The sequence below is a fragment of the Erythrolamprus reginae genome, chromosome 2 (assembly GCF_031021105.1).
Source record: "Erythrolamprus reginae isolate rEryReg1 chromosome 2, rEryReg1.hap1, whole genome shotgun sequence".
NCBI lineage: Eukaryota > Metazoa > Chordata > Lepidosauria > Squamata > Dipsadidae > Erythrolamprus > Erythrolamprus reginae.
The window spans coordinates 318,616,156-318,633,064 of NC_091951.1; the positions used below are offsets into that span (position 1 = coordinate 318,616,156).

Below are 16,909 nucleotides of genomic sequence, written 5' to 3' on the forward strand. Positions count from 1 at the left end.
ATCTATATCTATATCCATATATATATATCGACCTACCAACCTATCTACATACATACCTGCCTACATAAATATTTACATACTATGATACAGAGTTCATTCTTTACTTGTCAATACTACCCAAAACTTGACCGTTTCCTGAGAGAGCTGAATCTGAAATATTACAGAAAGAAGCCAATATAAAATTACTTACTGAAACTGTTGAGCTGGGAGTATTTGTACCATATCCAGAAGAAGGGAGAGATGCCAGTGACCAACGCCGTCCATCAGTCCTAAAGTGCATGTGAATTTAGTTACAAAATACAACTGCAATTTTACTATGCCAAAATTATTCAAATAGAGTTTATGCAATAATATGACTAAAAGGAAAACACAGCATAAACAAGCCTTATACAGTGCATTTCTTTAAAGCATGTGCAAATGTTTCAAAACAAGTGGAAGATTTCATCATTCTGATTAGCCGATTCAAAATATGGACTAGGAAGAAAGTAGATAAAACAATTGGATAACCATAATAATCTATGTACTAAATATAACACATGCTATATTTAAAGCAAATAAAGAATGATAATTGTTTTATTTTCAAAATGAAACAAGTATCATTATAATTTTGGCAAAATATTGATCATATGGAACATATTTTTGATCTTTAATACCAAGCTAGTTTCATTCCCAGTCACAGCCTAAATATTTATTTAACACATACATAACTGTTGCCTATGCTTTAAATTTCACTACTACCAAGCAATACTATTCTCAGACAAATATCAATAATGCATAAATCAGGAAGCTCAACCAAGCTATACTCTGTACAGCAAGTTACATGCATAATATGAATGATACAACTATCATATAAGAAATATCTGCTCGACATTGCTCAGAATTCATCATGCAGACACACAGCTATATTTAACCGCCCCGAGTCTTTGGAAAAGGGCAGCATACAAATCTAATTAATAATAATAATAATAATAATAATAATAATAATAATAATAATAATAATAATAATATGTCCCGCATGTGATTGTAACATTTTATCTACCACAGTGATAGGTACCTAATCATATCAGACTGAACACTTTAAATACACATACATAGAAAAGAAACACACCACACACCACACAAGCACTCCTTGCTTTCTCTCTATGAAGCAAAAGAAGCAGGCAGAAAATAGAATAGCTGTAGATTACTGTGATGACCTATTCAGCCTTGCACAGACATGGCTGCAACAGTGAGCACAGCTTGCACAGGTAAGAGATAGTTTACCTTTCATTTCGATGCCCATGACTGCAAAAGTAATTGTACCAAATATATTTAGAAAGAAACACAAAAGGACAATTTTTTAAGTATGGGTAAGTTGCACAGAGTCTTCAAATAACTTAAGCAAGTGGGATTAATTTCTACAGTTAATTTCTCTAACAAAGAAAAACTGACTACCAACGTTAACAATTTTTGATGTACAAAAAAATACATAAGTGAGTGATGCAAATTTCTAATTCTTCCTGGCTTCCTTGGTCATTTATAAAATTTATTCAGTATCCTGTGAATGAAGTTTTTGATAATGCTATGGAGGTGATCTAGTTTTGTTTTTCTCGCATAATAAAGATGGGACAAATTGAATTGATTGTATCAACCGAGTTCTGGCATCAGATAAGCATCAGTTGCTCCCAAATGATGTTGATTTTTAAATATTTCAATAGAGAACACTATTAGAATGGGCAAGGAGGTCATTCAACTATATTTATAGAGCCAGAATATAAATTATTTTAGCATGAAATCTCAATGTTATTTATTTTTATTACTATTCCAATTAGTATTATTCTATATACATACTGGTTTTCTACTTATGGAATGGGCGAGATAGAGAGAGAGACAGTGGTAGGCTACTATTTGTGATAGAGCTTGTTGTAAACGATTATGCATCCCATTTAGAAAGGAGAATATTTATAGTGTAGGGTTGAAATGAAGGGTCCTGGTGCTCTCTGAATTTGGTTGTTTCCTTACAAACTAGATAGCATTATTAGTGCTAGAAGGGATGCTCTCAATTTATGTTCTAGTAGTTTGCCCTGTTAGTGTTGCTAGAAGTGGTTGTGGATCGTCTTTGGTTGGAACAAAAAAACCATATCTCCTCTCCACTAGCAATCAAGTCCCAGATAAGCATAGATTAACATCAAGATTGACATCAGTTCAAAAATTAAGATGTAAACAACATCCAATCAAGGAACTATTAAATAAGCTAACAGTAAACAGCATAACAATCAGCCTTATCCTTAAACATACGTATCAAAAATATTTTTCTGATAATAATTCTGATGTTGTAAGCATATATTTTCTTACCTTCGTGCAAAAGAGAAGTGGGCAGAGGCACTAGGAGAAAAATTTCTAGGGCTGTCTTGGGGACTGCTGCCTGTTATGAACAAGATAAATATAAAATATCTTTAAGAGAAAATTCCATAAATCATGAGTTCAACAAGAATATGTAATAAATTCAAATTATTATTTCTCATTTAGAGGCCCCTTCTTGCCTCATCTTCTTATCGGTTTATGAAACTGAGTTGTGCTCTATTTAAAGTAAACTTCCGTAAACTACTTAAGACCCACCTATACCGCCAGGCATGGGGGATTTGAGACATCTTTCCCCCAGGCTTATTATAATTTATGTTTGGTATGTATGTGCTGTTTGGTTTTTAATTATGATAGGGTTTTTAGTTTTTTAATATTAGATTTGTGCCATTATAATATTGTTTTTATCGTTGTTGTGAGTCTTCGGAGAGGGGCGGCATACAAATCTAATATATTATTATTATTATTAAAGTACCTGGCAGGATATCTTATGTACGAACTCAAGGAATGTGAATAAAGCTAGTCCTTGACTTACAACAGTCCATTTATTAACCATTCAAAATTGCTATGACACTGAAACAAGTGACTTATGATCATTTTTCACACTTATAACTATTACACCATCCCAATGATGTACAATTGAGCATAAATTGACAAGTGTCTCACATTTATGGCGATTGTAGTATCCAGGGATTATGTGTTCACCCTTTGCAACCCCCTGACAAGCAAAGTCAATGGGGAAGCAGATTCACTTAACAACCATGTTGCTAATTTAACAATGCAGAGATTCATTTAACAAATGTGGAAAGAAAAGTCGTAAAAGGAGGCAACATTTACTTAACAAATTTCTCACTCACCAACATCAATTTTGGGCTCAATTGTGCTTATAAAATGAGGATTACCTATAGTAATAACTTGGTGCGAAATCTTTCATTTTTCATCCACAAAAGCATAATATTTTTTCTACTTCAACTGATATTAAATAAATGCAAATGAAAAAGCAGCTCAGACAGTGATGAATAATCTTTTTTTTTCCCTAGGACCTTATTTCTTCAGGGAACCATATGCTTGGTAGACTGAAGAAACAAGTCAGTGGAGCCAAACATAAAAATGGATTGATTCCCACATTATTTTCCTCAAATACCCTTTTTTTTCTTCAGCAGAAAAGATAGTTTATGTATTTTCTATATACCAAAATATATATTAAGTATATATTTAGGCCAAAATAAGTATTAAAATACAACCTATTACAGTAATATGTAATATATTAACTCTCTTTTTAAAGCAGTGACCTAAACTAGGTCATGTATACCAATGTATATCATTTGCGTTATTAAAAATATTAAACACCTAACACAAATTACACCACCTGTGATGCTTTATTTCCATAACAACATTATTAATAAACAGGGAAAGTAACATGGGCTTCATGTATTTTTATTGATTAGGTTAGTACATATTTCTGTTTTACATTGTATTGATTGTTTAAAATTAAAAAAATGTTTCTACTATAAGCACATTATTAAAATCAGATAGAACATTATTATTATTATTATTATTATTATTATTATTATTATTATTATTATTATTAACAGACTCAAACTCAACCCTGATAAGACGGAGTGGCTGTGGGTTTTGCCTCCCAAGGACAATCCCACCTGTCCGTCCATCACTCTGGGGGAGGGATTATTGACCCCCTCAAAGAGGGTCCGCAACTTGGGCGTCCTCCTCGATCCACAGCTCACATTAGAGAACCATCTTTCAGCTGTGGCGAGGGGGACGTTTGCCCAGGTTCGCTTGGTGCACCAGTTGCTGCCCTATTTGGACTGGGACTCACTACTCACAGTCACTCATGCCCTCATCACCTCGAGGTTCGACTACTGTAATGTTCTCTACATAGGGCTACCTTTGAAAAGTGTTTGGAAACTTCAAATCGTGCAGAATGCAGCTGCGAGAGCAGTCATGGGCTTCCCTAGGTATGCCCATGTCACACCAACACTCCGCAGTCTGCATTGATTGCCGATCAATTTCCGGTCACAATTCAAAGTGTTGGTTATGACCTTTAAAGCCCTTCATGGCATCGGACCAGAATATCTCCGAGACCGCCTTCTGCCGCACGAATCCCAGCGACCGATTAGGTCCCACAGAGTGGGCCTTCTCCGGGTCCTGTCAACTAAACAATGTCGGTTGGCGGGCCCCAGGGGAAGAGCCTTCTCTTTGGCAGCCCCGACTCTCTGGAACCAGCTCCCCCCAGAAATTAGAACTGCCCCTACCCTCCTCACCTTTCGCAAACTCCTTAAAACCCACCTTTGTCGTCAGGCATGGGGGAACTGAGATATCTCCCCCGGGCCTATACAATTTATGTATGGTATGCTTGTGTGTATGTCTGTTTAATAATAGGGTTTTTAAATATTTTATATTGTAAATTATTAGATTTGTTATAAACTGTTTTTATTGTGTTGTGAGCCGCCCCGAGTCTACGGAAAGGGGCGGCATACAAATCTAATCTAATCTAATCTAATCTAATAAATTAATAATAATAATAATAATTATTATTATTATTATTATTATTATTATGTCAATACAACACAGCAAACAAGATCACTATGCTGGATTTCGTATTTCATCACCAGTCGGGCACTTCCCAAGCACCCAGGACTGCATGATGTAGCGGTGAATTACGTGTGCCGATCCCAGTAAAGCGGCCTTTTGAAATTGACAGATGGAGATTTTGTCAATTCTGATGGTTTTCAAATGTCCGCTGAGATCCTTTGTCACTGCGTTCAGCGTGCCAAGTACCACTGGGATCACTTTCACTGGCTTATGCCAGAGTTGTTGCAGCTCGATTTTTAGATCTTCGTATTTCACTAATTTCTCTAGCTGCTTCTCCTCGATTCTGCTGTCTCCTGGGATTGCGATGTCAATGAGCCATACTTTCTGAAGTCGGAAGTCCCATAGTAGTTTTGCTTGTACATTTTCTACCACTTTTTCGGGGTTATGATCCCACCAGTTCTTTGCCACTGGTAGGAGGTAGTTCTGGCACAAGTTCCAGTGGATCATCTGTGCCACAGCATCGTGTCTATGCTTGTAGTCAGTCTGTGCAACCTTTTTGCAGCAGCTGAGTATGTGATTGATTGTTTCATCTGTTTCTTTACAGAGTCTGCACTTTGGATTGTCTGTTGATTTTTCAATTCTGACTTTGACAGCATTTGTTCTAATGGCCTGTTCTTGTGCCGCCAGTATTAGTCCTTCTGTCTCCTTTTTGAGTGTTCCACTTGTAAGCCATGACCAGGTCTTTTCTTTATCCACTTTGCCTTCAATCGTCTCCAAGAACTGGTCATGCAATGCTTTGTTCCGCCAACTCTCCATACGACATTGAGTTACAGTTTTTCTGTACTGGTCCTTACTTTGCTTCACCTTGAGAAGCTTCCTATTGTTGACCTCCATCAATGCTGACTCTTTGCTCTCCTTCACATAGTCAGTTAATGTATGTTTCTCTTCTTCCACTGTCTGCTTCACTTGCAAAAGTCCTCTGCCACCTATTTTCCTTGGTAAATATAGCCTGTCAATGTCACTGCGGGGGTGTAGTGCATGATGGATCGTCATTAATTTTCTGGTTTTCCTGTCCCAGTTGTCCAGCTCTGCTTGAGTCCAGTTCACTATGCCAGATATGTATCTAATGACAGGTATGGCCCAGGTATTTATAGCCTTGATAGTATTGCCACCATTAAGTTTGCTCTTCAAAATTTTTCTGGTCCTCTGGATGTACTCTTTGCTGATCACAGTTTTCAAATGACCATGCTTGATATTATCCAGTTGCAAGATGCCCAAGTATCTGTAGTCTTCTGGCTGTTGGCACTTGATGGTTTGACCATTTGGCATTATAATGCCCTCACACTCAGTGATTTCCCCCTTTTTCAGTGCCACTGTGGCACATTTATCCAGGCCAAACTCCATGCTGATGTCATTGTTGAAGATTCGCACAGTGTTGGTTAGTGACTGTATCCCAGTTTCTGATTTTCAGTTTCTGATTTTTCGTACAACTTCAGGTCATCCATATATAGCAGATGTGGAATTTCCTAGCAGTTTGGTAGATTAGATTTGTGTTCTGTAGGATGAGTGACAGTGGGATTATAGCGATGATGAATAGCAATGGGGACAAAGAGTCCCCCTGGAAGCTGTCCCTTCTGATGTTGATCAGTCCATAGTTTTCATTCCCAACAAAAAGCTCAGCCTTCCAACATTTCATCGCCTTTTCTATGAATTTCCTGATGTTTTCATTGACTCCAATGACTTCCAGGCATTTTATGATCCAGCTGTGTGGCAATGAGTCAAAGGCTTTCTTGTAGTCAATCCAGGTCATGTATAGGTTTGTTTTCCTGTTCTTACAGTTCTCCAAAATCATTTTATCAATTAGGAGCTGATCTTTCGTACCTCTGCTTTGTCTTTTATTGCCCTTTTGCTCCACTGGCATGATGTCATTTTCTTCTAGGTAGTCCTGAATTCTGTCAGCTATGATACCCGTCAGCAGTTTGAGCATGGTCGGCAGACATGTTATTGGCCAAAGTTTCCTGGTATGGCTCCTTTCACTGCGTCTTTCTGTATTAAATATGTTCTGCCAGTTGTAAGCCATTCACTGATATTTCCTGTCTGCAGCATTTTGTTGAACAATTCAGCCATTTTTGCATGCAGGCTGGTCAGGTATTTCAGCCAAAAACCATGCACCTGATCAGTGCCAGGGGATGTCCAGTTTTTTACTTTCTTCACTCTTTTTGCAATCATTTCAGGTGTTATTTCTAGCTGCTGCATATTGCTCTTTGAGAATTTTTTCTCAAACTCCTTTATCCACCCAGCAGTTTTGTTATAGACCTTTTCAACCTCCCAGAGATCTTTCCAGAACTTTGTTGTTATTTTCACCTCTAGCTTTTCAATTATGTTATCCGCAGGAGGCGGTCTTTGAGATATTCTGGTCCAATGCCATGAAGGGCTTTAAAGGTCATAACCAACACTTTGAATTGTGACCGGAAATTGATCGGCAACCAATGCAGACTGCGGAGTGTTGGAGTAACATGGGCATACCTAGGGAAGGCCATGACTGCTCTCGCAGCTGCATTCTGCACGATCTGAAGTTTCCGAACACTTTTTAAAGGTAGCCCTTTAAATAACTGAAACATGTGGACTTTCTATAGGCAAAATATATAGATCAGTGTTGGTGAACCTATGGCATGCATGCCACATGTGACATGTGGAGCCATATCTGAGGGCACTTGAGACGTTGTCTTATTTCAGTTCCATTGGGCCATTTTTTGCCATCCCTTGGCTTCAGGAGGCTTTCCTAAACCCTGGGGATGGAGTAAAGCAGCCCAACTGGCCTACCAGAAGTCCAGAGGCTTCGGTGATGCCTGTGCCCATGCGCGGGGGAGTGCGGGAGAGTACACGTATGTGTGCACATGTGCGTGGGGAGAACACTGCATAATGGGTATGGGCGTGCTCATGTACCCTTTTGGCACCCGAGCCAAAAAAAGGTTCTGATATAGATGATACAAAATAAAACTTAACTTCTTATAAGCGATGATGCCAGTCAGAGAATGAATTAGTATCTTTATAAAATTCTTTGATAAGCCTTTATTGTGCTTTACAAACATATATCATGCCACTTTAGTGAAAAGAGTTGAGTTACTGCATATAAGAACCTGCATTTTTCAACCTTGGTTTCAGCATATTGTTTTCTTAACTTAGTAAATAATTAACGAAGTGTATCATTTAAAATATGAAGACATATCAGATCTTCATTGATTAACTACTTACCATAAAATGTTATACCAATTTAATTATGATTGTATAACATAAAATATCCTACAAATGAAAATGAATTATGGTGTATATAACATGTTGTTATTTATTTATCATATGGTGTTTGTACATTGAGAACCAGGGAGTCTACAATATTATTATAAGTAGTTTGGAGGCCTAGGATTGCTAGTTTGTTTAGTTCACATTTGTGTGCTATCCAGGGTCCACTGCAGGGGCTAATTAGCACCAAACAGAAGGTAGCTAATGAAATTTTGTGTGTATCATGTTATCCAAGGCTTTCTACACCAATTTTGCTTCCCATTCAGGCAGCTCGAGTGACAGTCGGTTCCTTGCTACTGCACAAAATGCCATTAGCTTCACACCAAAGTGGTACCTATCTATTTACATGCTGTCAAATTGCTAGGTTGGCAGAAGCTGAGACAAGTGATGGAAGCTCACTTCATCATGCAGTGCTAGGGCTCGAACTGCTGGAGTATGGAGAGCTGACCTTTTCAGCATTTTCAGGCAAAATCAGCATTTTTAAACTGAACTACTGTACCTCTTTTGCATAATTGGTTAATCTGTACCTTGGTATAAGGGAAGATAATATTTTTAGCCTGACTTGCCAAATTAAAATATTTCTGTTTTACATATTTAAACTGCTTCTTCTAATCCTGACTATAAATCTGCAAAAATGAAAGACTGGATATTTATGATTCTGAAAAGACTTGAATGGTTTCAGTCTTATTAGCTTCTCCCAATTTAAATAGAATAGCTACATGATTTACATCGTAGAACAAGGCCCTTACTTAAAAGGTTGCCTAATGAAAGTCAGATTTAAAGATACAAAAGAATATTGAACAGGGGCACTAAAATTTGTTATTTTTTAATGGGCGTTCTGGTTGCAGAATAAGTAGCCAGATCTTTAAAATATTGTTAGTCTCCTGTCATACTTTTAATCTTCTGTTGTTTTTAGCTGCTTAATTTTTTTAAAAATTGAAAATATGTTCTGTCATTTAAAAGAGTTTACCCTTCTATGTTCCTATGTTTCTAACTCTTTACCTGGTTCTTAATTTCTTTCCAAAGGTTTGTTTTCTTCCAAAATAAATCAGTAGTCTTGATTACAACCATTCTATTGCAGTTCATATTTTACTAAGGAAATCTATTAAGTTTCTGAGGTGTAGGGGTTTTTTCCTTAAGAAGCTCCTCTGTTCTTCAGGAAATTCTGATCCAAATGAAAACAACGAGGAAGCACTGAAACTGTTTTACAACATGAATTATGTAAACAAACTAATCAGGCAGGGAAGAGAGGGAACTGTCAGGGGAAATTAATGTACTACTACACAGCCCTATTTGTATCCATGCATACTTGGGAGATGAGATAGGCAGGAATGCTTCATTCCTGAAGTTCAAATGCTATTTCTTTTTTATTTATTTATTTTAAAAGCAAAAAAGAAATAACAGTGAGGTAAAAATTACGTGTGTTTGGTGCTTCTTATAGGAGTAAATGTATTATTATTGTTGTTGTTGTTGTTGTTATTATTTATTAGATTTGTATGGCGCCCCTCTCCGAAGACGGGGTGGCTTATTTGGGAAAATGGTGTGATAACCAGCAGGGCCATAATTTCAACATGGGGAGTGGAAGAAACGAAAGCAAAGGGGATGATGGAACTGCTTTTGGTCCAACAATTTCAAAGTACAGTGGTACCTCGTGATACGAACCCCTCGTCATACGAACTTTTCGAGATACGAACCCAGGGTTCGGAATTTTTTTGCCTCTTCTTACAAACTTTTTTTACCTTACGAACCTGCCACCGCCACTGGGATGCCCCGCCTCCAGACTTTCCTTGCAAGCCAAGCGCCAGTTTTTGCGATCCTGGGATCCCCTGAGGCTCCCCTCCATGGGAAACCCCACCTCCTGACTTCCACATTTTTGCAATGCTGTAGGGAAATCCCAGGAGGGGAATCCCAGGATCGCAAAAATGGGCAGAGTAGGGGGGACAAAAACAGGAAGAAAAGACTCATGGAGCTCAAGGGAGGAGAAAGGTGAGGGGGAGATGAGCAGAGTGGGGTGGGGAAAAATGGGAAGAAAAGACTCATGGAGCTCAAGAGAGGAGAAAGGTGTGGGGGAGATGAGCAGAGTGGGGTGGGAAAAGACAGGAAGAAAAGACTCATGGAGCTCAAGACAGGAGAAAGGTGTGGGGGAGATGAGCAGAGTGGGGTGGGAAAAGACAGGAAGAAAAGACTCATGGAGCTCAAGACAGGAGAAAGGTGAGGGGGAGATGAGCAGAGTGGGGTGGGAAAAGACAGGAAGAAAAGACTCATGGAGCTCAAGAGAGGAGAAAGGTGTGGGGGAGATGAGCAGAGTGGGGTGGGAAAAGACAGGAAGAAAAGACTCATGGAGCTCAAGAGAGGAGAAAGGTGTGGGGGAGATGAGCAAAGTGGGGTGGGAAAAAACGGGAAACATTGTTTCATCTTACGAACTTTTCACCTTACGAACCTTATCCTGGAACCAATTAAGTTCGTAAGACGAGGTATTACTGTAATATATTTTTAATGGTACTTTTCTTATCTATTATGTATTTCAGTTAATTATTTCTTTCCTTTTTCACTTTTCCATACCTATCTGGCCCTTTTTAGGGGACTCAATTTATTCTAGCTGCAAAGAATCTTTATTCTTTATTTATTCTAGCTGCAAAGAATCTTCTTGTTGGACAAACTTTTCTACAAGATTTTTACAAATGAAAGTTTTTTGCTGTGGAATATTTAATTGTGTGGCATTTGAGGAAAAATATTACAATTAGAGCCCTGGCTTCATAACTCACATATTTTCTCTCAGTATTTCTATATCCAAAATCCTATTGTTCCTAAGCTTGTTGCTTTCATAGACTTCAAAAATGTCATGTAGTTCGCAATGAGCCGGGGTGGCGCAGCAGGTAGAGTGCTGTACTGCAGGCCACTGAAGCTGACTATAGATCTGAATCTCATCACCGGCTCAAGGTTGACTCAGCCTTCCATCCTTCTGAGGTGGGTAAAATGAGGACCCGGATTGTGGGGGCAATAGCCTAGCTCTGTTAAAAAGTGCTATTGCTAACATGTTGTAAGCCGCCCTGAGTCTAAGGAGAAGGGCGGCATAAAAATCGAATGAATGAATGAATGAATGAATGAATGAATGAATGAATGAATGAATGAATGAATGAATGAAACAAACAAACAACTATTGACTACTATTTAAACCTAATCAATATGGTCAGATATTATATACTTTATTAACACTGGTCCTTCACAGAGATGCTGATAGAGTAGCTAATCATCACTGAACTGAATCAGTCTGATATAGTAGTTAAGGCACCGGGCTAGAAATTGAAAAACTCTGGTGTAAAGCCAGATGGTCGCCTGAGACCTAATCATTCTTTCTCTCACTCTTAGGAAGAAACCATTTACAAAAATCTTGTCAGCTGTTTCCCCAGGAGTCCAAACTAACTCAAAAGCAGATACACATAAAGACACACAAATATTTAAAACAATAATGAATCTGAACTTGATATATTATATGGGGAATATCAGTGAATATGCACAGCTATTCCTGACATTTGTTTTTTCTTAATTCCTTAGTTGCAGCATGTGTATTATCTACATCAGATACATCAGGAATTTTATAACTTTTGTAACTTTTCAAAATATATGTTTTAAGGTTTGACCTGGCAGTTATGCATCTGGACAGCAAAGTAACTTTTTAAGGCCCAATATTAGCTTGCAAAAATATTTATGGAAAGGTTTTAAGAAGGTTACCCAGAAGGTAAAGAATATTTAAGTACTATAAGCCTCTGCCATCTATTACAATTAATATCAACTAAATTTGCTTTGCCTGGAGTTACAGTCCCAAATTATTTTACGTCAATTCTGCAGATGTTTTTATCTTGTACTGCTTTGATCAGTGAGAGTAACCAATTTATTGAATAAATGATGTCAGTTGTTCAAATTGTACAGAGAAATCAATTAGTGATACAATACAAGGAAAAGGATTTAGGGGTAGTGATTTCTGACAGTCTCAAAATGGGTGAACAGTGCAGTCAGGCGGTAGGGAAAGCAAATAGGATGCTTGGCTGCATAGCTAGAGGTATAACAAGCAGGAAGAGGGAGATTATGATCCCGCTATATAGAATGCTGGTGAGACCACATTTGGAATACTGTGTTCAGTTCTGGAGACCTCACCTACAAAAAGATATTGACAAAATTGAACGGGTCCAAAGACGGGCTGCAAGAATGGTGGAAGGTCTTAAGCATAAAACGTATCAGGAAAGACTTCATGAACTCAATCTGTATAGTTTGGAGGACAGAAGGAAAAGGGGGGACATGATCGAAACATTTAAATATATTAAAGGGTTAAATAAGGTCCAGGAGGGAAGTGTTTTTAATAGGAAAGTGAACACAAGAACAAGGGGACACAATCTGAAGTTAGTTGGGGGAAAGATCAAAAGCAACCTGAGAAAATATTATTTTTCTGAAAGAGTAGTAGATCCTTGGAACAAACTTCCAGCAGACGTGGTAGATAAATCCACAGTAACTGAATTTAAACATGCCTGGGATAAACATATATCCATCCTAAGATAAAATACAGAAAATAGTATAAGGGCAGACTAGATGGACCATGAGGTCTTTTTCTGCCGTCAGACTTCTATGTTTCTATGTTACAATTATGAGTTTACAATGCTGCAAAATGCATTCATTACAATATTTACATTTTTCACTTTTATATTATCTAATATATTATATATTACTTTTGTTGTGGTTATAAGCAAGAATGATTGAAATAGATATGTCAAATTCATTGCAATAAATATTAAATCTGCATTTCATATTATTAAATTCTATATTAAAACACATCATATCACATACTATACATTTACATAAAATTTCAAACAGGATTTTTTTGAAAATACTAAAACAAATTTTAAAAGAAAAATGGTATTACCTGTATGAGCAGAAAGTGGTGAATGGGGCCGAGGCATAGCTGAAGACTGTCCATTACAGATCAAACTTTTTCTATTACTTGTCCGGCAACTATAAGAAGACAGTACTTGGTTATTAAATGATAATACACTATAAATCAGTAGTTAATATTTAAATAACTCAAAATACACAGCATCTATGTCATGTACTTCAACACTAAGTTACATCCTGAAATAGAAGGAATAAATCGTAGAATTATCCTATATATGAAATGGCAAAGTAGGGCATATCCTATATATCAGGAAAAATATACAGTACTAGGAATAATTAAGGTACATTTAATACAAGCATTATCCAGCAAACATATTCACACTCCATTTTCTTCTTCAAGGTTATAAATGCAAGTTTACTTGGTATAGACAAAAGGCCAGAAAAATGATTGTGCAAAAAAATCATTAATACAATGTTATTGTGTCTATATAGATTTCTTTATGTCAAACAGAGGAATGATTTATCTGTTTTATGATCTACCAATTAAAAATCTAATTATCAAGGCAAATTTCACATCTGTGCTTGTAAATAGATGTGGTATATGCTAAAAAGATAAATGTGTTCCTTTGCTCATATGCTTTGCATCTCAAATATTGCCAATTACTATTTTTCCCAATTAGGAAAAGGAATATTACAAACTTATATCATAAACTCCGAGTCTTTGGAGAAGGGCGGCATATGAATCTTAATAATAATAATAATAATAATAATAATAATAATAATAATAATAATAATAAATCTCCATCTGTCAATTGCAAAAGGCCGCTTTACTGGGATTGGCAAACATAATAAGCCGCTACATCACGCAGTCCTAGGTGCTTGGGAAGTGCCCGACTGGTGATGAAATACGAAATCCAGCATAGTGATCTCGATTGCTGTGTTGTATTGACGTAATAATAATAATAATAATAATAATAATAATAATAATAATAATAATAAATCTCCATCTGTCAATTGCAAAAGGCCGCTTTACTGGGATCGGCAAACATAATTTGCCGCTACATCACGCAGTCCTAGGTGCTTGGGAAGCGCCCGACTGGTGATGAAATACGAAATCCAGCATAGTGATCTCGTTTGCTGTGTTGTACTGACATAATAATAATAATAATAATAATAATAATAATAATAATAATATAGTTATATAGTATTTGATAACAGAAAGGATACTTTACAGATTTTAGCACTACTTATAAATTTTGAAATTCTAGACAATGATGGTCACATGATCACCATGTACGAACTTCCTTGCTACCTTTCCATAAGCAAAGTCTATAGTGAAGCCGACAGTAGGCTGCAATTTGCTCCAGTCAATCACTCCCATTGCTTTTTTTCTGAGAAGCCCCCAGCAGGGCAAGTACAAACCCTGCATTCTCAGCCTGCAATCACACCACAGCACTCACCCATTCACTCTTGCTGTAGCATACCAGTCCATAATCCTTTAAGCAAGGATTTACCTCTTTAAATTATGAGTGTAGTTTGACATGAATTATTAAGGAATTACTGTTTATTCAGGGTTCTTGAAGGAGTTTCTGGTTATTCAAGATTCCTGAATGCATGTCCTACTGTCTTATTGCATTCTCAATTCCTTTTATGTCTGGAGCTCCTTTTACAAGTTAATAGTGACCCAAGATTATGAATCTTGTTTACAGCTCTGTTGAATTATATTGCTATTGTTTCCAATGCACAATATTATATGTTTCAGCTGCCTGCAATTTAGCAATTCAAATCCCACCAGGCTCAAGGTTGACTCAGCCTTGCATCCTTCCAAGGTGGGTAAAATGAGCACCCAAATTGTTGGCGGAAATATGCTGACTCTGTAAACCACTTAGAGTGGGCTGTAAAGCACTATAAAGCAGTATATAACTCTAAGTGGTATTGCTATTCACTATTCACAAACATTCCAGCATATAAATGCTGGTGCCTCTTGAAAGTTTGTCTCATAGGTCTCAACCAGATTCTCATAACACACGTTGTTCACTAGGTCTTATAAACTAACTTGGCTTCAAATGTTTGTTTGTTTGCTTGATTATATGACACCCAATCCCACTGGGACTCATGACAGCTTGCAATACATATAAAAATGCAATACAATATAAAAGAAGTCAAACATTAAATACAAACAATAAAAAATCTGCATTATAAAATCCACAGTAAAGTCCTATCAAAACAACACACATACCAATCAAACACAATTTGGTTGTGGCAGATGTTGGTATTTTATGGCCCCCATGCCTGCCAGCAAAGTGAGGTCTTCACAGCCTTTTGGAAGGCCAGTAGGGTGGGAGCAGTACGGACATCCAGGGGGGGGGGGTTTGTTCCATAGAGCCGGGGCAGCCATAGCGAAGGCCCTCTGCCGTGGTCCTGCCAACCTGAGAAGGCCAACCCTGTGAGATCTTATTGTTCTCTGGGAGGTATGCGGCAGGAGACGGTCCTGTAAATAGTTTGGCTCTAAGTCATGTAGGGCTTTATAGGTGATAACCAACACCTTGAATTGTGACCAGAGACTAATCGGTAGCCAGTACAGCACACGGAGCATTGGTGTTATATGGGTGTACCAAGGTATATTGATGACGGCTCGCGCAGCGGCATTCTGGACTGTGTACAGTCTCTGAACACTCTTCAAGGGTTGCCCCATGTAGAGCGCATTGCAATAATCAAGACGAGAGATGATGAGGTAATATTTCTATCATTTCATTTGGATCAAATCAAAGGAATAAATCAATCAATCAATCAGAATATCTTCGGGACCGCCTCCTGCCGCACGAATCCCAGCGACCGGTTAGGTCCCACAGAGTTGGCCTTCTCCGGGTCCCGTCGACTAAACAATGTCGTCTGGCGGGACCCAGGGGAAGAGCCTTCTCTGTGGGGGGCCCGACCCTCTGGAACCAGCTCCCCCCTGAGATTAGGATTGCCCCCACCCTCCCTGCCTTTCATAAACTCCTTAAGACCCACCTTTGCCGTCAGGCATGGGGGAACTAAAACACCTCCCCCTTGCCCATGTTGTTTTGTTGATTGATTGACTGTGTGCCTGTTTTTTATATATACTGTTTTTTATGAGATTATTAATTTAAATTGGAACTGGATGGGTGGGCATTGGATTTGGTATTGTGTACTGTACTGTTTTTTATTATTGTTGTGAGCCGCCCCGAGTTTGCGGAGAGGGGCGGCATATAAATCCAATAAACCTAACCTAAACCTAACCTAATCAAATCACTTACAGCTTTCATTTCTCTACTTCTTTAGGTTTGGTCTAGAATTAACAAGGCCACAGGAAAAACACTACCAACCTGCTAAATGCCTTTGTTTTCCTCCCACCCCCTTCATTCACTCTAATACTAACTAAACGATGAATCTGATTCTTTGATTAACACTGTTTCTGTGTTAAGCATCTAACAAACTGCCAGCTTGTTATTTCATTATTTTTAAATCCTACCAGATAAAATAATGAGTATCTACAGTGATCCCCCGGTTATTGCGTTCCCGACCATTGCGAACAGGCTGATTTGCGATTCCGGGTTGGGGGCTCGGGGGTTGCTGGAAAGCCCCCCCAGGCCGGCTCCGATCGTTTTAAAACAGGCGCGCCGCTTCTCCGCTGACTCCTGGCGAACTTCCCCGCTTTAGGAGTCAGCGGAGAAGCGGCGCACCTGTTTTAAAACGATCGGAGCCGGCCTGGGGGGGCTTTCCCTTTCAGGGCGGGCAAGCAGCGGGCGCGGCAGCAGCGAGGAGTTTGCGTGGGCGGCGGGGAAACCCCAATCTTCGGCTCCTCGCTGCT

At 38.3% G+C, this 16,909-nt stretch overlaps 1 protein-coding gene across 6 annotated transcripts in view; it reads right to left on the reverse strand.

Annotated features, from left to right (window-relative positions):
* The window catches only part of MAST4 (microtubule associated serine/threonine kinase family member 4), a 242,603-nt gene that overhangs the window by 68,734 nt on the left and 156,960 nt on the right, over window positions 1-16,909 (reverse strand). For all 6 annotated transcript variants that reach the window (XM_070743262.1, XM_070743260.1, XM_070743263.1 and 3 more), the window contains 3 exons: window positions 13,109-13,197; window positions 2,335-2,404; window positions 191-269 (listed from right to left, as the gene is read on the reverse strand). In XM_070743262.1, coding sequence (XP_070599363.1) covers window positions 191-269; window positions 2,335-2,404; window positions 13,109-13,197 — 238 coding nt within the window. The remainder of the gene's footprint in view (window positions 1-190; window positions 270-2,334; window positions 2,405-13,108; window positions 13,198-16,909) is intronic.